The sequence below is a fragment of the Mauremys reevesii genome, linkage group 6 (assembly GCF_016161935.1).
Source record: "Mauremys reevesii isolate NIE-2019 linkage group 6, ASM1616193v1, whole genome shotgun sequence".
In the NCBI taxonomy this organism is placed as follows: domain Eukaryota; kingdom Metazoa; phylum Chordata; order Testudines; family Geoemydidae; genus Mauremys; species Mauremys reevesii.
Window position 1 is genome coordinate 125,883,854 of NC_052628.1, and position 23,611 is coordinate 125,907,464.

The 23,611-nt window shown below is 43.4% G+C and overlaps 1 protein-coding gene across 5 annotated transcripts in view; it reads right to left on the reverse strand.

Moving 5' to 3' along the window:
- PIGG (phosphatidylinositol glycan anchor biosynthesis class G) overlaps positions 1-23,611 on the reverse strand; it is a 129,309-nt gene that overhangs the window by 77,169 nt on the left and 28,529 nt on the right. For 4 of the 5 annotated variants that reach the window (XM_039545180.1, XM_039545181.1, XM_039545182.1 and 1 more), the window contains exons 6-8: positions 21,363-21,575; positions 10,557-10,774; positions 1,730-2,011 (exon numbers count right to left, since the gene is read on the reverse strand). In XM_039545180.1, the coding sequence (XP_039401114.1) occupies positions 1,730-2,011; positions 10,557-10,774; positions 21,363-21,575 (713 nt within the window). Of the gene's footprint in view, positions 1-1,729; positions 2,012-10,556; positions 10,775-21,362; positions 21,576-23,611 lie in introns of those variants that run through there. The other variant, XM_039545185.1, reaches the window with a different exon arrangement.

Here is a 23,611-nt window from a genome sequence, read left to right on the forward strand (position 1 = left end):
TATCTATTTAAATTTTCACAACTGTGGAAAACTTGAGGGGGGGAGACAGTGATTTAATGACAGTAGATGCTGAGATTCAAAGTTAAACCCACCTAAATATGTCACTGCTTCAGCTCCACTAATGCCAGCAGGAAGGATAGCTCAGTGGTTTGAGCATTGGCCTGCTAAACCCAGGGTTGTGAGTTCAATCTTTGAGGAGGTCACTTAGGGATCTGGGGCAAAATCAGTACTTGGTCCTGCTAGTGAAGGCAGGGGCTGGACTCAATGACCTTTCAAGGTCCCTTTCAGCTCTATGAGATAGGTATATCTCCAATTACTATTTTACATACATTAAGGTGGGACTCTAATTTAAAGTTCTCAAGCAGCATTTTTTTTTTTTTTACTTTGCCTATTGTAAATTTTGATCATCATCACTGGAAATTGTGTGTCTGTGTGTGTACACCAGCATTTACCAATACAAATCTAATCATTCCAAGTACCTTCTGGCAAACCGCCCACAGGGATGGGAGAGGCATTCTTGCCTTGAATAATGGAATGCTTAATGCAATGCTATATAAAGGAACATGGCTCTCTGCTTATCCTCAGCCCCTTCCACCTGTTGGAGTGTGGAGATCTTCTCTGACAATTCATACGAACTCAGGTTACAGGTAAGCAACTTTCTCCAAGTACTAACCATTATTTTGTGGCTTGTTGCTATTTATAAAATTGAGGGGGGGAGGGGATTGGGACTATAAAAAATGTGGAAAACTGTAGAAAGAAAAAGAGTATCCAGCACTGCTCACCATGAGTAAATGTTTCCATCTCAGCAGAGAATATTGAGGCACTGTGAAATGTTAGCAGTGTCAAGTAGCAGACTACTTTTAGTTAAAGCAACATTAATGTAAGAAATACATCTCCTTATTTCATAGTAAATAAAATAAAAGCTAAAAGTCAAAGCCTAAGTAAGAAAATTCAGAGATGACTGAAGTGTGTATAGGCCATTTTGAGATCAACATTCCTTTTCAAGAGTAGACTGTATAATCGGGAGTCTCGCTCAGCAGATCTGTCCATTCGTTGATTAATTCATTACTTTAACAAGTATTTGCTATTTGGCACCAGAAAGTTAAGCTAGCCAGCTATCAGACCACAAAACCAATTATTCTTTTTACAATCAAGACAGTGAGGGAAACTATACAGCTTCTGTATTAAATATTAATTGATTTTTCCATTACCACCACCTGCTGAGGAGGGGCAGTCAGTTTCATATAGCTGATGTGGTTTTAAAACCTCTGAATTTGTTTTATGAAACTAAAAAGCTAACAATGCCTGTTTTCTTACTTAAAATGTTGTCATGTTCCAAGTATCTGGAAAATACAACCAGTTATCTTCAGTGTGCAGTATTTCAGCATCACGCAAACTACTTTAGTTGTATATGCAAGTGTCATAGGGTAAGAGGCATGTAACTAGTACGCTGCATAAATTGTTTCTGATCTAGTAAATCAAATGCAAAATTACACTCATTAGAACATTTCTTAAAGTAATGTGAAAATGAACACTTTTTATGATCTTCATTATAGTAATCAGTATGATGCCATAGTGACTATATCACATTTCAATGTCACTCTCTTTAAGTGGGTTCAAATTATACTATACCTTTAGCATACGCCAGGAACTTCAGATAAAACTTTGCTCGAGGATACGTCATAAACAGCAAAAGGCTTCAACTAGTTTTCTTAAGGAGTGGTCTCACCTTAGCTGGAAGTTTGGGATTCTCAAGCATCTTTCCAAAGGCGGATAAAATTACACACATAAGTGCAGAAATCAGCATCATCACTCCAACTGCCATTAACCATGATATACTGCAGAAATAGCACAAGCTTTCCGCTGATGTGCATACAATTACATGAACTGCACACAGCATCAGGCACATCAAGTAAAACAGCAGAGAAAACAGCGGAGGGGAGAGTGGCACTTCAAATTCAGCCCTGCTGCTCAGTGCTTTCGGCATGCTGAGCAAAAGCAGAAGCAGAACCTAGAAAAGAGAGCAAAAATGTTGGGATGGTCACTAGATAGATTCAAAACTACAGTTGGAGTATACAGCAAACATTCAAAGGAAAACAGTGTTGATGTTTTCCATACTACATTGCTAGTAAATATATTTTGCACCAAGGTTGTGTGTGATGGAAGGTACATGCCAGACTGGGCAGCTTTATATCAATTGTAACCAATGAATACACTTACATATTTTAGTGTTTTTAAAGTGATATACAAACTGTTGCACAGAAATCCTGCAAGCCCTCAATATACAAAACTCCTGCTGATTTCAATGGCATCCCTGCACAGGGAGGGCTTGCAGAATATACCTATCTCCTAGAACTGGAAGGGAACTTGAAAAGTCATTGAGTCCAGCCCCCTGCCTTCACTAGGCAGAACCAAGTACTGATTTTTGCTCCAGCTCCCTAAGTGGTCCCTTCAAGGATTGAACTCACAACCCTGGGTTTAGCAGGCCAATGTGCAAACCACTGAGCTATCCCTCCCCCCAAGATTATGCACCCCATGCAATAACTGCAGTTTTTTGAGATGTGTCCCCCTATGGGAGCACCCACTCCAGGTGCACTTGTGTCCCCTCTGTAGGGTTGCCAACTTTCTAATTCAAGAAAACCAAACACCCTTGCCCCGCTCACTGCCCCACTGCTTCCAAGGCCCCACTTCCCCGCTCACTCCATCCTCTCTCCCTCTGTCGCTTGCTCTCCCCCACCCTCACTGCAAGGCCCAAACAGGCATATTATTGTTTTGACAGATGTAGTGTGCTAAGTTCACGCTTTATTTGTTACAGCTCGCTAGAGCTGGCAGCAAAATGGTCAAAAAGGGTAATTTAAAAAAAAATGAAATTTCACAAAGGTTTTCATGATTCTTTCCCTGCCCTCTTCCCATTTTTTGTAACCAGCTCCATGTTTTTTGTTCACTAAAGTTATTGTAATTTTATGTGTGGAATTAGAACCACACATTATCACAGCTGCAATGGGTCCATTAAAGTCCCACTCCTGAAGCCCAAATACAAATCCATAGAGCAAAACCACAGCAATGCACCTGTCCAGATACCTGTATAAATAAATCTGCAGAAACGGACTCCCACACCTACATGCAGATACACACGTGTATTCATGTGTACACATCTAGTATGCACTAACACAGATACTTCCACATTATTTAATATTACACTTATTGTTTGGTGCCTAGAGACCCCAACTAAGATCAGGGCTCCGGTGATGGGTGCTGGACATACACATAAAAAGAGAGTCTGCAACAAAGAGTTTATAATGTAGCTAGACAAAGGTGGGGAGAAATGCATGATATATTGGCTCTTCTGAAATTACTGGTCAACAACATTCACTTTAAGAAATAATACATTTCTTCTACAGTTCCCTTCTCTTCTAAAAACTTGTTATGAAATTAATACACACATTTTATTTCATCAATTTTTTTTGTGTGCAAGCCAGCAAAAGGAATAAAAGTCAAAGAATTAAGCTGCAAATTTTATTCACAGCGGTATACACACATGCGGCAATATACACACCTCCCTACACAAAGACACACAGTCTCTTACACTCTTACAATGCATGCAAGCACTTGCCTACACAGAGATGGGTTTTCATACACTTTTCCAGGGACTGCCTAAAATCACCCAACCAGGAAGGGAAGAGGGTGGGCTGGAGGGGAAAAGGGGGGGGGCAGGGGGTGGAGGAGAGAGGCTGGGGAGGGAAAGAGGCCAAGGACAAGAGCAGGGTGGGGGTGGGAGGGGGCAGTAAAGGAGAGAGGAGGGGTTGTGGGGGGGTATGCGGGGTGGATGGGGATGCAGAAGGCTACAGGGGCATGAGGATGTGGAGGGTACAGGGGTGTATAGGGACATAATGGGAGTGCAACAGTGTTTGGAGGTGAATGGAGTGCAGGGCTGTGGGGAGCAATGGACATGGGGTGGCGGCTCTGGGAGGTGGAGAGAATGGGTGGGAGAGCACTGTAAGGGGTACAGAGCTGGGATGGGTAGGTGTGGGGGGCAGAACAAGATGGGATGCGGGAGGGATGCAGTGAGGGGGATAGGGGTGCAGAAGGGTTGGAGCGGGGAAGAATGCAGTGATGAGGGTGCAGGTGGGGTGGGACAGGGAGGGATGCAATGACAGGGTTATGGGGGTGCAACCCCATTCCCAGCACTCAGAGACGGGGATACACACCTCAAACTCCGCCTGGGTGCTGGTGATGGGGCAACAGACAAACCGCAGGGCACCGCAGGGCACGCGTCGCAGCTCAAACCCAGCCACACGAGAAGAGCGAGGAGAAGAGGGCCAGGCAGCAGCAGGAGAGGCGCACGCCACACGACCCCTCAGCCGCCGCCTGCAGAGCACTCTCGAGTCGCGTTCATGCTAGTTCCTCCCCTGCCCTAACCCAGCCAATGAGAGCTGCGCCTGTGGGTGGGGCAGCACTCGGATCCCCCGGCCACTCCTAAGGCTAGGAGCCAGAAATGCCGGCTGCTTCCCAACCCGGGAGCCACACAGCGCGGCGGCTAGCAGGGAGCCTGCAGCCCCGCAGCGCGGCAGCACCACCAGACAGTCAATGGCCCAGTCAGTGGTGCTGGCCGGAGCCACCTGGATCCCTTTTTGACCGAGTGTTCTGGTCACCCTACTCCTGTGCCTTTGACTGGAGATCTCTTATAGCAGTGTCCGTTCAGCCCGTGCACATGTACTAATCAGCCTCGTGCCCCAAGTCATTGTTACATAGCGCTGCACGGGTGAACCCACCCTCAGTTCCTTCTCTACTGTGGCGCTGTAGAATAGAGAGCGCCAAAGCAGAGGGGAAGATGGGCGCGCAGTGGAGCACCATAGGGACACAGTTCTCGAAGAACGACAGTTACTGCACAGTAACTGAAGAGAGTCTTTATGGGTGCTCCATTCTAGGTGACTACCAAGCACTTTCCCTTTAAGGAGGAGGGGGCTTTAGAGACAAGTCCAGTATGGAAGAAAGTACACCTGAGCTGAACATAGCAGCAGCAGCAGCAGAGTCAGGAGTTATTGCATAGTGGTCACCGAACGTATTGTGACAAAGTTCCTCCTCTACCTTGGTGGGTCCTGCGCTTATTGGCAGATTTGCTCACCTCAGTGATCTTCCCCACAGTCTGGGTCAACTCCTCCTGTGTCTGATCAGGAGTTGGGAGGAATCCGGGCCCGCCCTCTACTCCGGGTTCCAGCCCAGGGCCCTGTGGAATGCAGCTGTCTATAGTGCCTCCTGTAACAGCTGCATGACAGCTACAACTCCCTGGGCTACTTCCCCATGGCCTCCTCCAAACACCTTCTTTATCCTCACCACAGGATCTTCCTCCTGGTGTCTGATAATGCTTGTACTCCTCAGTCCTCCAGCAGCACAGCCTCTCCCTCTCAGCTCCTTGTGCCTCCTGCTCCCAGCTCCCCACACGCACTTCCTCTCCTCTGGCTCTCCCCTCCTTGACTGGAGTGAGCTCCTTTTTAAATCCAGGTGCCCTGATTAGCCTGCCTTGATTGGCTGCAGGTGTTCCGATTAAGGCAGACAGGCTGATTAGTTCTAGCAGGTTCCTGATTACTCTAGTGCAGCCCCTGCTCTGGTCACTCAGGGAACAGAAAACTGCTCATCCAGTGACCAGTATATTTGCCCTCTACCAGACTCCTGTACCCCACTGGCCTGGGTCTGTCACAGTATGTACAGAAGACCAAGTAGCAGCTTTATATATTTTAATAATGGGCTCGTTTCTGAAAAATACCATAGAGGTGAAAAGGGACCTTGTAGCATGAGTTCATTTGTCTGAAGATGCTTAAATATTATGAGATTTGTAGCAAGAATTAATGCAGTCGGATAGCCACTTGGACAGTCTGATTAGAGATTACAGACCTTTTTGATCTATTTGTGAGCAAGACAAACAATGTGCGGGGTCTTTAGCCCTATCCTGGTAGAAAGCCAAGGCTCCCCTGACATCAAGGGTATGCACCAGTGCTTCGTTTATCTAGGTGAGGTTTAGGGTGGAAGACTGGCAAGTGAATGGGTTGGTTAATATGGAACTCAGAGAAGACTATGTAAAAATTTGGGGTATGGTCGCAAAGTGACCTTGTCCTTAAAAAGTACTGTGAAAGGGCGGCATGCCATGAGTACCCTATTTCCCTGATCTGTTGCACTGATGATATGGCTAAGAGGAATGCCATTTTCACTGATGAATGGATGAGTGAGCAGGTAGCGATTGGTTCAAGCGGTGGTCTTGTAAGACATTTAAGAACCAGATTGAGGTCCCAAACCAGAGTTAGACACTTGACTGTCGGAAAAAGATTTCCAAGCTCCCTGAGAAACCTCACTGCTGTTGTGGGGGGGGGGGGGGCAAAAATGGAATAACCCTCTACTGGAGAATAGAAAGCCATCTTGGCTGCCAGGTGGACTCTAATGGAGCTCAGCAACAGCCCAGACCTTGTTAGTGTTAGGATACAGTCCTGTATATCTGGCAGCAATGACGTCGTCGGTGGAATATGTTTGAGATTACACCAACAGACAAAACTTGCCCATTTTTGAGAGTATGTGTAGTGAGTAGACTGTTTCCTCCTGTGTAATAGTATCCGATCTTCTCTGAGCAAATTGTCTCTAATCCTGTAATCAACCAACCATGCTTTGAGACAAAGCGCTACTAGGTTGGGGTGAAGGATTTTCCTGCCTGCCTGGGAGAGGACATGAGAAGTAGCCTGGAGAGTGACCAGTAAGCAAACAGTCAGCTGTATCAGGTAAGGAAATCAAGTTTGTTTTGTCCAGCTCTGAACTATTAGGATGATTCTGGCTTTGCCCTTTTTTGAGTAGAATTTTGGGTATTAGAGGAGAGCCAGTGGGAACGTGTACAGAAGATCCAATGACTAATGAAAATGAGAGGCATCCCCCCAAGGATCAGTGACCCAGCCCACCTTTGGAGCAAAACTGGGCCCAGTTTTTCTCCAGATAAACTTGTTTATCTCCATTGCAAACAAGTCTATCATGGAAAGTGGGTATGCCCTATTGCCAGAATATGTGGTGTAATGTGCTAGAATCTATTTCCCACTCATCACTTTGGAAGAAGTGCCTGCTAAGTGCATCCGCAGTCACTTTCTGAACCCCTGAAAGATATGCTGCTGTGATGACAACCTGATTGCGTATGCACCAATTCCAAAGATTGACAGCCTCAGTGCGGAGGGAGGGGAGCTTGCTCCTCTTCCTTGCCAGTTGACATAAAACTTGCATGACATGTTGTCCATCATGATCCTTATGTGTTTGCCCCTGATTCATGGTAGAAACTGGAGACAGGCAGATATGACCACTCAGTTCCAGGAGGTTGACGTGTTGCATGGTCTCTTGTAATATCCATTTTCCCTGGGCTGTGAGAGTATCCAGATGCGCTCCCCACCCTCGCAGGGAGGCATCTGTCATTATGATGACCACTGGGGAAAGATGTGCAAATGGGACTCCTGCACAAATGTGACAGTCTTTCCACCAACGGAGGGATTCCTTTACTTAGGTGGGTATGGAAGGTATAGCATATTTAAACTGTGTCTGTTTGGTGAATAGACAGTCCTGAGCCACCCTTGAGTGGCTTTCGAGTCTTATGTGATCTATGCTAAAGGTACTAGCTGCCACATGCCTCAACAACTGAAGACAGTTCTTGACCAGGGCGGTGAGCTGGATAACATGGGTTACGTTGGAAAGGGCCACAAACCTATGCAGTGGAAGGGAGGTTCTTGCAGTGTTACTGAACTGAGAGGAGCTCCTATGAATTCTAAGTTTTGACCTTCTAAGAGGTCAAAGTGGATTTTTGAATGTTCAGTTGTAGGCCCAATTTGAGGGAGAGGTCTACGGCTTTGGAATTTGCCCATGAAGTTAGCTCCAGGGAGTGACCCTTCAGCAGTCAATCATCTAGGTAAGGGAACACTAAAAAAATACCTTTCCTGCAGAGCTGTCCTGCTACTACTGACATGACCTTTGAAAAGTCCCTCAGGGCAGGTAACAGGACGAAAGGGAGCACCTCGTACTGAAAGTGGTCTGAGCCAACAGCAAAACATAGGAATCATTTGTAAAATGGGTGGGTTGCAATGTGGAAATATCCATTCTGAAAGTCAAGAGCCGAGTATAAAACCTCTTGATCTAACGATGGAATTATCACAGCAATGTCTACATTTTGAATGTTTGTACCTTCATATGAAGGTGTTGAATAGCCTAAAATCTAGGCTAGGTCTCCAACCACCATTCATTTTTGGTACCAGGAAGTACCTTGAATAAAATCCCTTTTCTCTGTGCTGCATGGGAACTGGTTCTATAGCACCCAGGCATAGGAGACAGTTATTTCTTGACAAAGCAAACTCTCATGAGAGGGGTCCCTGAAGAGCAACAGGGAAAGTGAGCTGGTCTGCGGAAGAGTAGTAAAATAGATGGTGTAGTCAAGAGCCTTCTTGTAGTCTTCTGTGGTGACTGACTCTCAAGCCCACCTGAAAGGGTAAATGCAGTTGCCAATGCGATGAAGGCAGGTGAACTGGTGCAGCTCGTATCAACTGGTGTCAACTGGCAAGGATGAGAAGGCTAATTCAGACCCTCAATTAGCCCATCAAAATTGCTGATTGGAGGTGATAGGCCAAAGATTGAGAGGTGGATGGTTTCCATCTCTGGAATTTCTGCCTCTTCTGATGCGGTTCATACAACCACTGGGAGGTCAGGAATTGGGCAGGACAGAATCTCTGAGCTGTTTGGGACTTTCTACACCTTCTCTTGTAGGCAGGTGTATAGATCCCAAGAGAATGCAAAGTAACCCTGGAGTCCATGCCAACCTCCTCAAGAGAGATCTGCAAGGAGTCACCAATTCTCTTAACCAGATAATGAAACTGTTTAAAATCATCCACCACGGATGGAAGGAGGAGGTGTAAGTGCTTCATCCGGAGATGAAGGGGGAGAAGTTGACCAGAAGACAGACCTCTTCATTGTGTCTAGCTTCCTGCTTCTCAAAGGTTTCTTCTCGAGGTCTTCTAGAGGGGGCATCTGATGAAGGCTGCCTATCTCTGCAACAGGTGGTGCCTGAAGTTGAAAAATTGCTGGCATGGGCTGCCCAAGGGTCCAACTAAGGCCAAGAAGATGGTGCAAAAGGCATATGAGACTCTGGCAGATATCTTGTGTCATGAGTGGTGATTGGCTCAGAGACTTCTGGAAAGGTGCCTCTATAGGAGCGAGGAGGAGAGTCCTGGACCAATATTTGGGAAACCAAGGCAAGATCTTCATCAGAATCCTCTTCCTCAAACTCTCTATGGAATGGTGAAGCCCCAGGAGAAATTTGAGATGAAACCGCCGGTACACGGTGAATTTACAGCTCTCTCAATGCCCTAGATAATGAAAGTATGTCAGAGCCAAGAGCAGAGAATCAGGCATCTCAGACACAGCCAGGTCTTGCAGAAAACAAAACTCCTGCAGTACAGAAAGTGCTGTCAGTACAGAGCCAGTTGTCTGCACCAAAGTAGTAGCGGCTGCGGGAGCTGACAGCACCATGAGTCTCAGCCGGTTTGAGAGAAGTGTGGTTGTAGCCTGAGTGAGCTTCTTTGGTACCAAGGAAGTAGAGGAAGAGCTCTTCTTGACACCTCAGTCCGCTGACAGTACTGATGATCTCTCCAGGTGCAAGGCTTTGCCATCTTTCTGTCAAATGGTGCCCTTGGTACCTGAGGAACCAGCAGCCTCGTGAGTACCGGACTGGAGAACAGATAGTGCTGATGTAGCTGAAGACACTGACAACCTCTGCTTTTTAGAAGTAGATTCCTTACCTGGTCAACTTGGGTTACAGTCTTTGGAAGACTTATGAGAGGAGTCTTGGGTTTTTCTCTTAGATGCCCTTGAGGAGTGTGGCTCGGAGACTGGTGTATGGAATGTGAGGGGGAGGTGGGTCCCTTGGCCTGGGTTAGAAGCTGTATGGAGCAGGAGTTGAGGGCACTGAGCTCCTTGCAGAAAGCACTCCTTTCCCAGGATTACACCTTTAAGCACAAAGAATAAGTGTTCCTACATCTGAGAATTTGACCCTGATTGCTGAAATGTGAACTTTACATCATCATTAGGCACAAACAGAACGTTGGCATAGCTGCTCTTTTCTTTTTATATAGAGCAGCTCTGTTCATGAAGCAATATTGGCTAGTGGATACAAGAGCAGTTAAAGTTGGAGCACATCTGCTCACTTACTGTAAATATCAAAGCATAGAAAGCATAAACCAAAGAGATTATACCAAAAGTTTCTTAACACTTATCCCATAGAATAATTTTGGTGTGTTAAAAAGTTATACTTCATCTTTCAATGGGAAAGAGTTAACATTGTGAACCAGTTCCCAATTTCCAGCAGTAATAATTACTAAGACCATACTATGTAATCAAAAGAGCAAATTGAACATTTCTGCTCTTAGCCGCTTCATAATGAGATGTGAATTCACAAGAACATAAATTGGGAAGGGACCTCCTGGGACATCAAGTCCACTGTCCCCTAGCACAGCCAACGCCATAACCTCCTTCCTAAACTTATCAATTCATACCTCCAGGACTATCACAGTTCCCACCATCATTGAATACATGTCGTATTGTGCCACTTGCTTGCTTAGTGAAGAACTCAGGATCTTCAGAGCCTCTAAATATTGCTTAAGGACCTTTTTGCCAAGGTTTAAGAGGACTTCTGAATTATTTCCCTCTAGGTAGAGCTTGATCCAATTCCCATGGGATTTTTCTGCTATCTTAAAATGCTCAAATCCAGGATCTAGTAAGAAAGGAACAGGTAAAAGGATCGGTAAGTAAATTAGTAATTATCAGAGTCCTGATTATATTTTTACACTTCCCAGGAAAACCTTGCTTCAGGACCTAAAACAATTGTAATTTCACACCAAGAAAGATATAAATCCTAAATAGGCAATCAAGTCTATAATGAGGTAATTACCCCAGAATAAGACTGATTAATCCCCAAACAATGAAACAGTAAAGCCCTCAACGTTGAAAATAAGTAAACCTACTGAAAACGAAAAATCTATAAAAAATTAGAAGAACTTTCCAAACTGACACTCACTTATATACTTATGTACTTAAGTCCTGTCAGAACTCATGTGTTCTCCATTAGGATCACTAGTTATCCATAATCAGTATAGGCCAAGCTGGATATCATCTGTTGGCGGTTCTCTAGAGGGAACATCAGTTCTTTCCTTCAACTTGTGTGGGCAAAGCAGCAGGAATTTGTATATAATGCGATATGAACTATTTTATTTTAGTTTTAAACAATAACACTGCCAACAATGCCTTTTCTGATTTAAAGTGTGAAGTTTTCCATATTTGTCTCACTGTCCAATGAGACACAGCTTGTTTTCTGGGTTCTATCCAGCATATTCAAAATGTCTTTTTGCAATATGGAGCATGTAACTTACACTATTGATGGTAAAGAATGAGTTTGTTAGAGCCTTTATCAGTGGATAAGCATAAAGCATACAGGTCAAGCCAGTCTTTCATTCAGAAGTGGACATAGGTACCGTGAGACTAATATTAGACTGCATCCCTGAAAAGAAATCCTTTTAAAATGTTTTTTTCCAAACACTTTTTACTCGTATCAATAAAAATGTGAAATTGCTGAATTCAATAGACTCAGATATGCCAGCAGTACAGAAACACACAGCCATTCAATCTTTTTTCACTGAGTATCATTCCCTGATCTTTGCAATCAAGTCCCCAACATAGGTATTTTTGTAATTTCACCTGATAGAGCCAAATAAAATTAATAGAAACATGCACTGTTACATCATGCAGTAAATAATTTCAGAAGTGATTTTGCATGCCTCACTTTTAGAGTGTCCAACCTGAAACACTGCAAGTGGCCTGATTTATCAGATTACCTACCAGCTGAGAATCAGGTCCCTTTCAAGACAGATTCCCAAAACCCTAGACTTCTAAAAATCTGTATGTTTGCAAGTTCCCAAGGTTCTCTACTGGAATTAATCCCTTTTAAAGTTTATAGTTTCACAGAAAAGTCCTGTTTCTTAGGAAGCTACAATAGCCAAAAGCGACAGAGTCCTGAGGCACCTTATAGACTAACAGACGTATTGGAGCATGAGCTTTCGTGGGTGAATACCCACTTCGTCAGATGTATTCACCCACAAAAGCTTATGCTCCAATACATCTTAGTCTATAAGGCGCCACAGGACTCTGACACTTTTTACAGATCCAGACTAACACGGCTACCCTTCTGATACAATAGCCAAGATATTTCCAAGACATGGAGACTTCAGCCTGATTGTCAAACTTTTTAAATCTGAATCTGTGAAAAGTGAAGGGATTATGATCAGATAGTCCAACCTTGTGCACGACACAGGCCATAGAATTTCACTAAATGGCTCCTGCACCCAATTCATCACTTCTTGTTGAGCTAGGGCACATCTTTTGGAGAGAGATTTCATCTGGATTTAAAGACTTCAAGTGACAGAAGCTACCACATCCCTAGGTAAATTGCTCCAATGGTTCATTACCTTATTTTAGTCTAAATTTTCTTAGCTTAGCTTCCAGCACTGAATCTTATGTCTGCCTGATAAATTAAAGAACCCTCTATCAAGTCTTCTACTCATGTAGGTACTTGCAATCTGTAGTCAAGTCATCTCCTAAATGTCGCTTGGATAAACTAAATAAGCTAAACTTCTTTAGTCTCTTAGCTAGTGTCAATCAAATTTCTAGTATCAAGAAAAACAAAATTTCAGCAAATTAAAGTTTTGAAAGGAACAACTTGAGAAACAACCCCCCACAAAATTGTTTTAGGGGTGGTTTTCAGAGTCACTGGCTTTGCCCAAGCGATGGCCATGAAAACATGCATTTTCAAGGCCTTAAAGAGTTAACGTACCCTCGGGGAAGGAGGCGGCTTTATCAGACAAGTACCAACATCTTCTGTAGAATCTAAGTTTTCATTTTAAAAATGAAGTTTCTAACACTTATGGTTGCAAAGATAAGTTTCCAAATGTGAACTGTGAATTGAGGAACTGTAATCCTCCCAAGTCTGCACACAGAGCTGGTGCTCCTGCTCCTGCTGGTTTGTCAAGCTGCAGAAGTGAAAACTGCTGCTATTCAGAAATTTCTAAGCAAAAGTAAAACTGACTGCAAATCTAGGAGCAGTAACAAAGGCAAGAGCAGAGTGAAAGACTCAAACTGAAGCTGCAGGAAAAATCCTATCAGAGAAACTGCCACCCCGCTCAGCAGCTAGAAATCTCAGGAACAAGGAGGGTGGCAGAGATGCACCTACACAGCTGCCAAGCTGTTGAAGGAAAATAATGTACCTTCTCCCTTCAAGAAGTCAGAGGGTGTTGCTTCAGGGGTGCCACACACTCATTAGTGAAAGTCTGATATGAAAGATGGAGGCCTCAAACATTTTGGTAGGAAACTATGCACGCTCTCCCTTCCAGCAGCCTGCAAAAGATTGTTTCTCAACTGGTCATTGTCTCTGGATAGCGGCCATCCCATATTTTCTATCAGTGCCCATGGCCAGCAACGTGTTGGAATACCCTGGCCATGCCCCCTTTAATTCCTGAATCCACAGACTTGCTGTGTAACCTTGGGCAAGTCACTTAATCTGTGCTTCAAAACCCCATCTATAAAATGGGGGTGATCCTCCATCCCCTGTCTTGTCCTTTCGGTTCGTAAGCATTTGGGCCTGGAGCTATCTGGGACACCACTGTACCAGGCACTGTTGGAACCTCTAGACACTATTGTAAAACACATTTTCTGTTACAGGAAAATATAAAATGAAGTAAAAATAGGAAGAGTAAAAAGTTAATACTTTTCTTATTTCTGTTATGCTTTCAGAGTATTTATAATATAAAGCTGATTGACAAACTCAGTACAGGGTGAGCAGTACACAAGGGAAAATACATCTTAGCCATTCACTGGGAGTTTTGAATTGTGTGGCAAGACAATTTTTTCCACACTGCCCAGTAACACCTTACTCTTCAGGCTGTTAAGTGTATGGTTTTCAAGCTCCCTGTAGTTTCTTCTCTTCAAACAGACTGTGCTTTTAAGCCTATCAACAGCTATCTCAAACCATAATTTAAAATAAAACAGAGTTGAACTACCTACCAATATTGCAAAGGCTAAGGTGACTGAAAGAAGAAATATCTGATATTTGCAAAGACAAAATGGACTTTCCCAGAGAGAATGGGAGATCTGTTATTCCAAGACTCATCTTCCTCGGTGCTCTCGGGAAGATTTGAGACGCAGAAGATAACTGCTAGTTTTTCAATTGTAGAAACTCATTTACCCTCTGTAAACATCTGAATAAGAGTTTTAGTACTCTCCTCCGGAGACTGTAGTGCCACCGTCTTTACCTCTGGATTTTAACCAACTCCCTATAAATTCAGTTTTTCTCCACACTCTAGGATGGAAAGCATCTAGTTTATTCAGTTACATCAAATTTTGTTTCAAGAAAGTTACAGACACAATATGGTGTCAAGGAAACATCCACTGAATATTTCAGTTGAGATAAGCAGCAGAAGTATTTGTTGCATTAATAGTAAATGAATAAGGGCTCCTCTAGACAAACAATTTGTGTACTGCAACCTGGAGTGCAAGTCTATCCCCTGCTAGCCTGCCGTAAACCAACTGTCCATATGGTCCCTGCTACCAAGCACTAAAGTTGCCTAGTACCCTTGGATATATTCCCATTTCAAAGCAGAGTTCCTGCAAAGTTTGCAATAATGACTGTTAGATTTGAAGGTATTTTCCTTACCCCCAGGACTCTCACCAACTACCTTCTAAAGTAGCCTCCAACAGTTGTGAAATTAAGAATTCCATCCATGAATTTTTGGTGCATAATCTTCTAAGATTACAGATGATTTCAGCTAAATTTATTCCAGCAGTTACAATTTAAACCAGTACTTCCAGCACAAAAATTGAAGTTGCTGGAATCAAAGGACTTTTCTACTCTGAAGAGTGACTGGGTAAAAATGGCACTCACTCACTTGGGCCCATCTGCTCCTTGTATATATTCAGTTACAGCTGCTTACTTTAGGGACAGGGATTCTTTGCTTTTTTTAATACAACCGTTTACTCCCATTAGCCTGGCAGAGCTGCAGCTAGAAGAGTGAGCTAAATTATTTTTCTTCTGCAGCAACAAAACTTTAGTGAGTTTGTCAGTTACAGCTGTGCAATCCTATTGAAGACAATGTTGCACACGTGTAACTGACTGCACTCATTCGGCCTGCAGAATCTTTTGATGAATAATGCATGAGAACAGAAGGGCCCAGATTCAATTTACATGACTGGCTGAACTTAGAAACTTTACTTAATATTGAATCTTGAATGACAAATGGAACATCACAATGCCTTTTTACAGTCATTTTTCAGTATAGACTGAGACTTCATATTGCCATCCAAAATCCCCTTATTGTTGTGATCACTCTCAGCCATTTTATTATGTGGGGATTCTCACAGCAGAGCAAGGTAAGGATGACTCCCAAAGTCAAGGATTGGAATGACCTAGCACATCACTGGTCCAGCCAACACCAGAGGGGAACATCACAATGCTTAAGAGCAATATTGTTTATATTTTTGCACTGGATTTTTTTTTTAACATGTCAACATTAATTCTCCATCTTTGTTATTCCAAATACATTTATTTTTAAAAACAGTTGAATCTAACCACAATTTGACAACTGCAAATAATCCAGTTCTAAGAAAGCTACGGTATATAAGAAACTAATATATAAATTAATGTCCTTGTGGCTCTGTAACTCCTACCTTCTCAAGCAAAGATAGAAGAAAATGCTTAAATTCAATGCATTAGTAACATTATGGTGGACATATCTGGGTCATGGAGACTTAAGAATTCTGGTTGGATTTTATTCCTGACTGCTATATAATGGATTGGATACAGCAGATTTACAAGAAAAAAAATGATCATCAAACATAAGATAATTCGTTCATTTCAGTTTTTTGAGGTAGTTCAAACATTTACATTTGCAATTATGGTATGGTTAGAACCATAAAAGACACTGGGCTTGCTTTTCTTCAGATGAAATTATTTTTTCCACGTCACTTAATCACTTATCTTTTAAGTCCTCCTGCTGAATTCAGTTTGTTCTAGATCACTGAGCCTGTCAAGTTCTATTTTACTAGATTTTGTAACATGCACTCCCAATGTGCAGCCTATGCTGTCTCAATGTCTTGCAGAGCCCCTGGTTAAGAGCAGGATTCAAGCAATAGGTAGCTCTTATAAATGTGGCTGTAATTATGCATGTTAATTCAGAATTATGTACTTCCATTCACACACACCATACAAGCTCCCTAGGACATTTCATTTTCTGACAGTAGGAAGATGGCGCTCCTAGAGTTACTGTAACATTACGTAATGCATTTGTATTTCCACTGAAATATCGAGGACCTCAAAGAATAATATAAAACAAGATTTTGACCAAACTCCATAAGATAATTATGTAAGACACTATTTTATTGCATAAATCAGAGGAAAGAGTTTCAAAGTCTTATTTAACTTAAAAATGGGGAGGATTAATCCAGGGGAAGGCAACCTATGGCACACGTGCCTAAGGCGGCACACGAGCTGATTTTCAGTGGCACTCACGCTGCCTGGGTCCTGGCCACCGGTCCGGGGGTCTCTGCATTTTAATTTAATTTTAAATGAAGCTTCTTAAACATTTTTTAAACCTTATTTACTTTACATACAACAGTTTAGTTATATATTATAGACTTATAGAAAGAGACCTTCTAAAAACGTTAAAATGTATTACTGGCACGCGAAACCTTAAATCAGAGTGAATAAATGAAGACTCAGCACACCACTTCTGAAAGGTTACCGACCTCTGGATTAATCTTTAGCTCTCATTTCTTCCCACCCTCTCCACCCTGAGTCTCCTTTCTCATCATGCAGCATGAATTTTCCTGGATAAAGCTAGAATTATCTGTCCCCCAGGGAAGTTCATAACCTGTCAGTTGGGAGGGAAGGGCTGACAGCTGGGCCTCATTAAGGACACAAGCCTTTTAGCCTCTGAGTTGAAGAAGAGGCCTTTTGATTCAGGGAGGAACAAAGTCTTCCTGGAATCTAGGCCAAGATGATCTCTGCATACCCGGTATATGTGGCCACATCTTCCATTACACTGGGTCAGCTTTGTACTGCTCCAATGGTCAAAAGCTGCTTCAAAACCAGCTGCCCCAGTGACAAGAGTCTTCATACAAAATGGGAAATGACTGCCTAGGAAGGAGTAGTTCAGAAAGGGATCTGGGAATCATAGTAGATCACAAGCTAAATATGAGTCAGCAGTGTAACAGTGTTGCAAAAAAAAGCAAACATTCTGGGATGTATTAGCAGGCGTGTTGAAAGCAAGACACCAAAGGTAATTCTTCCGCTCTACTTCATGCTGATTAGACCTCAACTGGAGTAGTGTGTCAATTCTGGGTGCCACATTTCAGGAAAGATGTAAACAAATTGGAGAAAATCCAGAGAAGAGCAACAAAAATGATTAAAGGGCTAGAAAACATGACCTATGAGAGAAGACTGAAAAAACTGGGTTTGGTTTGTCTGGAGAAGAGAAAAATCAAGAGGGGACATTGTAACAGTTTTCAAGTACATAAAAGGTTGTTACAAGGCGAAGGGAGGTAAATTGTTCTTGTTAACCTCTAAGGATAGGACAAGAAGCAATGGGCCACATTGTCCGGATGCCTGATTCCAGACTGCCAGAACAAGTCGTCTACTCTCAACTCAGCCAAGGCAGAAAAACCTCAGAGGAGGGCAGAAAAAAATGTTACAGGGATGTCCTCAAGGTTAATAGGAGGAAATTCAACATTAACATCAACTTGTGGGAATTTATAACCCAGGACCGACAACAATGGAGGAACTGCTGGAGACAGGGAACTCAGCACTTTGAAAATCAGATGCAACTACATGTAACGGAAGAACAGAAGTGAGACAGCGCGTAGTATGGCCCGAACTAATACCCCAAGGTCACCCTCCCTGCTCGGAAACACATCTGCAATGCGGCAGAGTCTGCAGCTCCAGAATAGGCCTCATCAGTCATCAACAGACCCACAGATCATTTGAAATGGACAATCCATGAAAGACAATCATCCTCAACTTCGAGGGATTCCCGATGATATACATACACATATACACACACACACACACACCCCTCTACCTTTTTTCAGGCACCCAAGCATCATACTTAATACATTTATTGCTGATGCTACACACTGGACAGATTTTTTTTCAGTTCACTACCTTAGCCTCAGTTACTCCTTGATCATTTTCCCCTTCAAAAGATCCTACTGCTTTTGGCCTCAAGGGACAAGAAAAGTTCAGACTACTTTTAGAAAAAATTATTTTATATTTATATCCATCATCTGAAATTTCTCAAGGCATCATAGTTTTTAACTGGCCAAAACACAGTGTTTGCAAGCTTCAACTCACAACCAATCTCCTCCTTGAATGAAAAGTTTCTTATCCCTGCTAATTTTTGGTTAGCAGCTTCTCCATCACAAATAAGTATTGCATCTCCTCTGTAGAGGCGATCCAACTGGTACTCAAGGCTCCAGCTGCCAGAAGCTGGGAATGGGTGACGGGGATGGATCACGTGATGATTCCCTGTTCTGTTCATTCCCTCTGGGGCACCTGGCACTGACCACTGTTGGAAGACAGGATATTAGGCTAGCTGGACCCTTGGTCTGACCCAGTAAGGCCGTTCTTATGTTATGATCTAAGCCCTGCTGTTCAACTCAGGCCACTAGAAGAATTTTTTAAAACCTGTAGAAGCCCTCCAGCAACCTATTAGCATTCAGACAACCTGAAATTACATTAACTAACCTAAATATATAATTGCCTTCAAGTCTCTCTTTAGAGAAAAAAAATTATTTTGTATTCCAGTCATTTACCAGACTATCATAGCGGGCTGTATGAGAAGAGAATCTGCTAAAAGAAAGAAAATTAGCAGGCAAGAAATTTCTCATTCTGCTGCACAGCTTCTCTTCTCATTCATCACGAGTGGGAAGTAGTGAGCAGTGATTCACAGACATGGGGATAAAGGATAAAGCAGATATCATTATTATGGTAAAATTATCAGCAGAAATAGAAGTTGCCCCTAAAAAGCAAATCCTTGTAAATTTAAAAAAGTATGTGAGATCCAATACAGTCGCACCTTTTTCTACCAAAGGGTGCTTGTATAGAGGAATGGAAGCCTAAATTGCAAGACTTCCTCTGATGAGCCTCAGACTTGTCTCCCACACTGTCAGGTATCTTGAAAACCTCCATGAATGGTAACCCAGAAACTTAGCATGTAAATGGTGCAAGATTTTAACATCTTGCCTGGTGCAACTTTGAGGCCTTAAGGCCTGACATTTTGGTTGGAATGAGATGAACAAGGAACAATTGGTGTGTTCACTTCATATGCTTGAGATTTTGTATTGCTCTTGGAGTGCCCATTTATGCCACCCGCTTCTAAAGGTGTGCTAAGGATTGAAACAAAATGGGATAACTATTTTCCAAGAATTATGGAGAGAAGAATTTACCTTGAGCATAAAGGTTTCTCAAGCTCTAATAGCAGCAAGGGCAGCTACCCACTTTGTTCTGGTGCTTAGCTGTAGGCCCCATTGCTGTACAACAAACAGCACTGTACAAAGATACAGGCTGTTAATTGTAGGCGGTCCAGGTCCCTGCTATAAAAAGTCTAGTCTTTCCTGGAGGTGTCCCAGGCTGTCTATGAAGTTCACAGAAATGCCTTCTGGGCCAGTGGAGAAGTAGGAGGAAGACCTGAATTCTTTTCTATATCCTTTGTATGAATGGTCCTGAAACACATTACGTCTTTCTCTGCCTGGAGCATAATATCCATTGCCACAGAGAAGCTTTGACCTCTGGTTACTCCCAGGTTTGGGAGGAAGAGATACTTGTGCTTCAGCTCGGAAGCCAGCCTCTAACAGGAGGTAGGAGGAAACTTGCCCAAAGGGAATGTTATGCCATAACTGCTCACTACAGGGTCTCTTGCACCTTTACTGGCCAAGACATGATACTGGACTACGAACCACTGGTCTGAGCCCACATGGCCATGTCTAGGCTTTCTTTTTCCGAACATGCAACTGACAGAGCTGCCCAAGTAAGCTGAAGGGATAAGTACTTAGATTTGGGGAATTCACCCTCTAGGTACGCTCCCCTCCCTTCAGGATTGTTTCCATAGTGAGCGTGCAAGATTGGCTGAGAGTGAAAACTGGACTGGCTTTCAGCACATTTGTACTTGCCTGCCCACAAAGACCCATTTGGATGTGATCCACGAATGACACTTAATTTTGCATTGCCTCTGGAGGAATTTCTGCAAGCACATTGAGAAATCCCATTCAGGAGATTGCAAACCACCAGCTGTTCAGTGGGGATAACTGGTTACAGATGATCATTGATACTAAGAGGTTTTTGTTCTTTGCAAATCTTTACCATGATGGTATAATTATGGCCAGAGTCATGCCTGTTTTGACCCCAAGTCAGCAATTCTCTGCAGTAGATTCAAAAAGTTCCGGATTTTGAACTGCTGTGTTTGAATCCTTTCCAATAGCTAGCAAGTTATGCATGGGTCTGTTTCTCTGTACTGGGCACTGACTACCTTTTTGTCCATGAACAAGTATATATACATAAGAAATGTCAGGTGGTCACAAGTTAAGACTGACTGCAGAGGGTAGAACAAAAGGAGGCATCTTGTACAAGAATTATAATGTCTCTTACACAAATGCTCCCTTTGCCTTTGTTATGCTGAGGATTTTGTTTGGGGGGATGGGGAGGAATCTAAATTTCCTTGACAGCTTCAGTTTTCTTCCCTCTGCTAGGAGAATAGTCTCTTCTTAAATACCCTAGGTGCTGGTAGCAAGCAACAGATTTCTGTGCTGGCTTTGACAGTGATGAATGAGGCCTTTATATATATTCTCAGCTACTAATTTCTTTGAGAAACATGTGCTATCATAACACTAAAGTAGTGAAGTTTGGCATTATTTCTTTAATTACATAGAAGTCAGTAGCCCCTGCACAGAGTGCCTCATTCATGGATTTACATATCAAACTTCAGTCACATCTGACTTTACTTGAGATGCCTACTTTATGTGATCATGTCTCTTGCCCTTTGACCCCATATCTACGAACCTTAATTTAAAATGGCATGCAATAACAAACACTAATATGCTTAATTTAGCATGTACTGTTCTCAGAACTCACCTCGATTGACCTATCAGTTTGTACTGGTGAGTTGTGTTCTTGTTCCTAAAAACCTCAAATTGAAGTTTAACTGTCTCCTGCTGACAGAGAAACAGGACACTGCTGGATACCAGAAAAATAACCTCAACTGACTTACCTTTTTCATATGTCGGCATGTTCTCCTGAAGTAGTCTACTAAGCTGGAACCCATTTAAATGCAAGAACCTTAGTTGTTCTCTCATTGTCTTCCCTTCTATAACGGAGAGTATAATATTCCCAACACTGTTTCTTGAAATTGGCAGGCCAAGACCTATCGCCAACGTAGCAGCTAAGTCCGTCTGTTGCACAAGTTCTGGCTGTTTTAAAGGGCCTAGAATAAGAAGGAGAATACTTATATTACAAAATGATTCTGATTTGGAAGGTGGAGCTGCAAGCTTGGGTAGTCTCCGTACGTGTTCATGTGAACTAGATCAGACATCTTCCCACACCAGGGGCTTCTTAAAAAAAATTGGTTGGTCACAATCTAGCTCCTCTTCCTTTCCAGTTGCTGCACCGCAATAGAGGAAAGCAAAAGTGTTATTAAATTCTTACGTAACATTACTCTTCCACATTAGTAATTATTGTAGTTTTAAGCAAACATACATGTAATTATGAATAGGACAGGATGGTCCATGAAACCACCCTTTGAACTAAGTTGTGGTCCACATTATGAAAGTGCATGACAATCCCTGTACTATATAAAACACTAAAGAAGCTGGAGGTGACATTCACTGAAGCGTACACTGTGAACTATTCTTGGATTTAAAAAATTCTGAGACTAATAATTTGAAATAATGTATATTCATCATTTTCTTGAAACTTATTATCTGTATTGAGATGACACCCAAAGACTGACTTAATATCTGGGCTCCAACATGCTAGGCAAAAAGCACAAGAGATTTTAAACAGGAGGAACTAAGGCTGCAATTCTGCTATTGCAGGCCTAATGATTTCAATGAGGCTTTGCACAGGGTACCACCGCATGCTGCAGCTTACAGGATCAGGGCCTCAAGACCAATCCCATAGACCCTTCAACACATGAATAACTTCACTCACATAAGTGCTATTGTGTGCATACATATGTGCTTAAGTGCTTGCTGTGTCAGGCACTAACTTTCTGGAAAACTATCAGTGTTTCCTTGTGTGTGCCTTGCAAGCTACATGACGGCATTTTAAAAGATACTTTTAAGTGCTAGTGTCTACAAGAATAGCCAAGATGGGTCTTGCTATAAATAAATTCACTTCCTGAAAAAAGATCACTCCAGTATCTATTACTCTTATAGCGCCTTGTAAGAGCATTAGAAGTTCTCTGCTCATTTTTAGTCTTGCTTTGATGGCGTGACCCTAAGAGTCCCTCGATGCCAACTGGCAGAGGGTCCACCATACTGCAACTTATATCAGGCCTGACACACTCAGTGTTCCCAACACACATATTTAGATACATATTATGGCAACAGTATCTAAAGCAGAGGTGGGCAAACTATGGCCGACGTGACTGTCCTGCCCAGCCTTTGAGCTCCCGGCCGGGGAGGGTCCCCCCTCCCCCGCAGCCTCAGCTCGCTGTGCCGCCAGCGCTCTGGGCGGTGGGGCTACGAGCTCCTGCAGGGCAGCACGGTGGCGTGGCTAACTCCGGTCGGGAGGCGCGGCTGCCAGTCCTGCTGCTCTGAGCGGCATGGTAAGGGGGCAGGGGGATTGGATAAGGGGCAGAAGGTCCTGGGGGGCAGTCAGGGGACAGGGAGCAGTTGGATGGGGCGGAGGTTCGGGGGGACGGTCAGGGGATGGGGAACAGTGGGGGTTGGATAGGAATGGGAGTCCCAGGGGGGCAGGGGTCACGGCAGTCAGGGGAAAGGGAGCAGGGGAGGGGTTAGATAGGGGGTGGGGTCCCAGAGTGGCGGTCAGGGGACAAGGAGCAGGGGGAGCAGGATGGGTCGGGGGTTCTGATGGGGGGGGCGGGGGCCAGGCTGTTTGGGGAGGCACAGCCTTCTCTACCCAGTGCTCCATACAATTTCAGAACCCCGATGTGGCCCTCAAGCCAAAACGTTTTCCCACTCCTGATCTAAAGGGTGCCGTGTAAGGTATCATATGTAAACCAGTGAAACGCTGGTCCTGGAAATCACTGTGGGTTGCATACAAAGAGTTATAGGCATGCACTGGAAACAGGTTCTTAAAACGTGTTTGGAAAGCAGTCCATAAACCCAGCCTGCCCTAGACAGAGGGACTTTGACCAGAGGGTTTACAGGCAGAGAACAATTACACAGAAGGTAAACAAAGTAATCAAACCCAGAAGAAGAGCAAATTATGATGAGGATGTGAAATCAGCTTAGTTAGCACACTTGGGACCCCAGAGTCTGAATCCTGCTTCCCAGC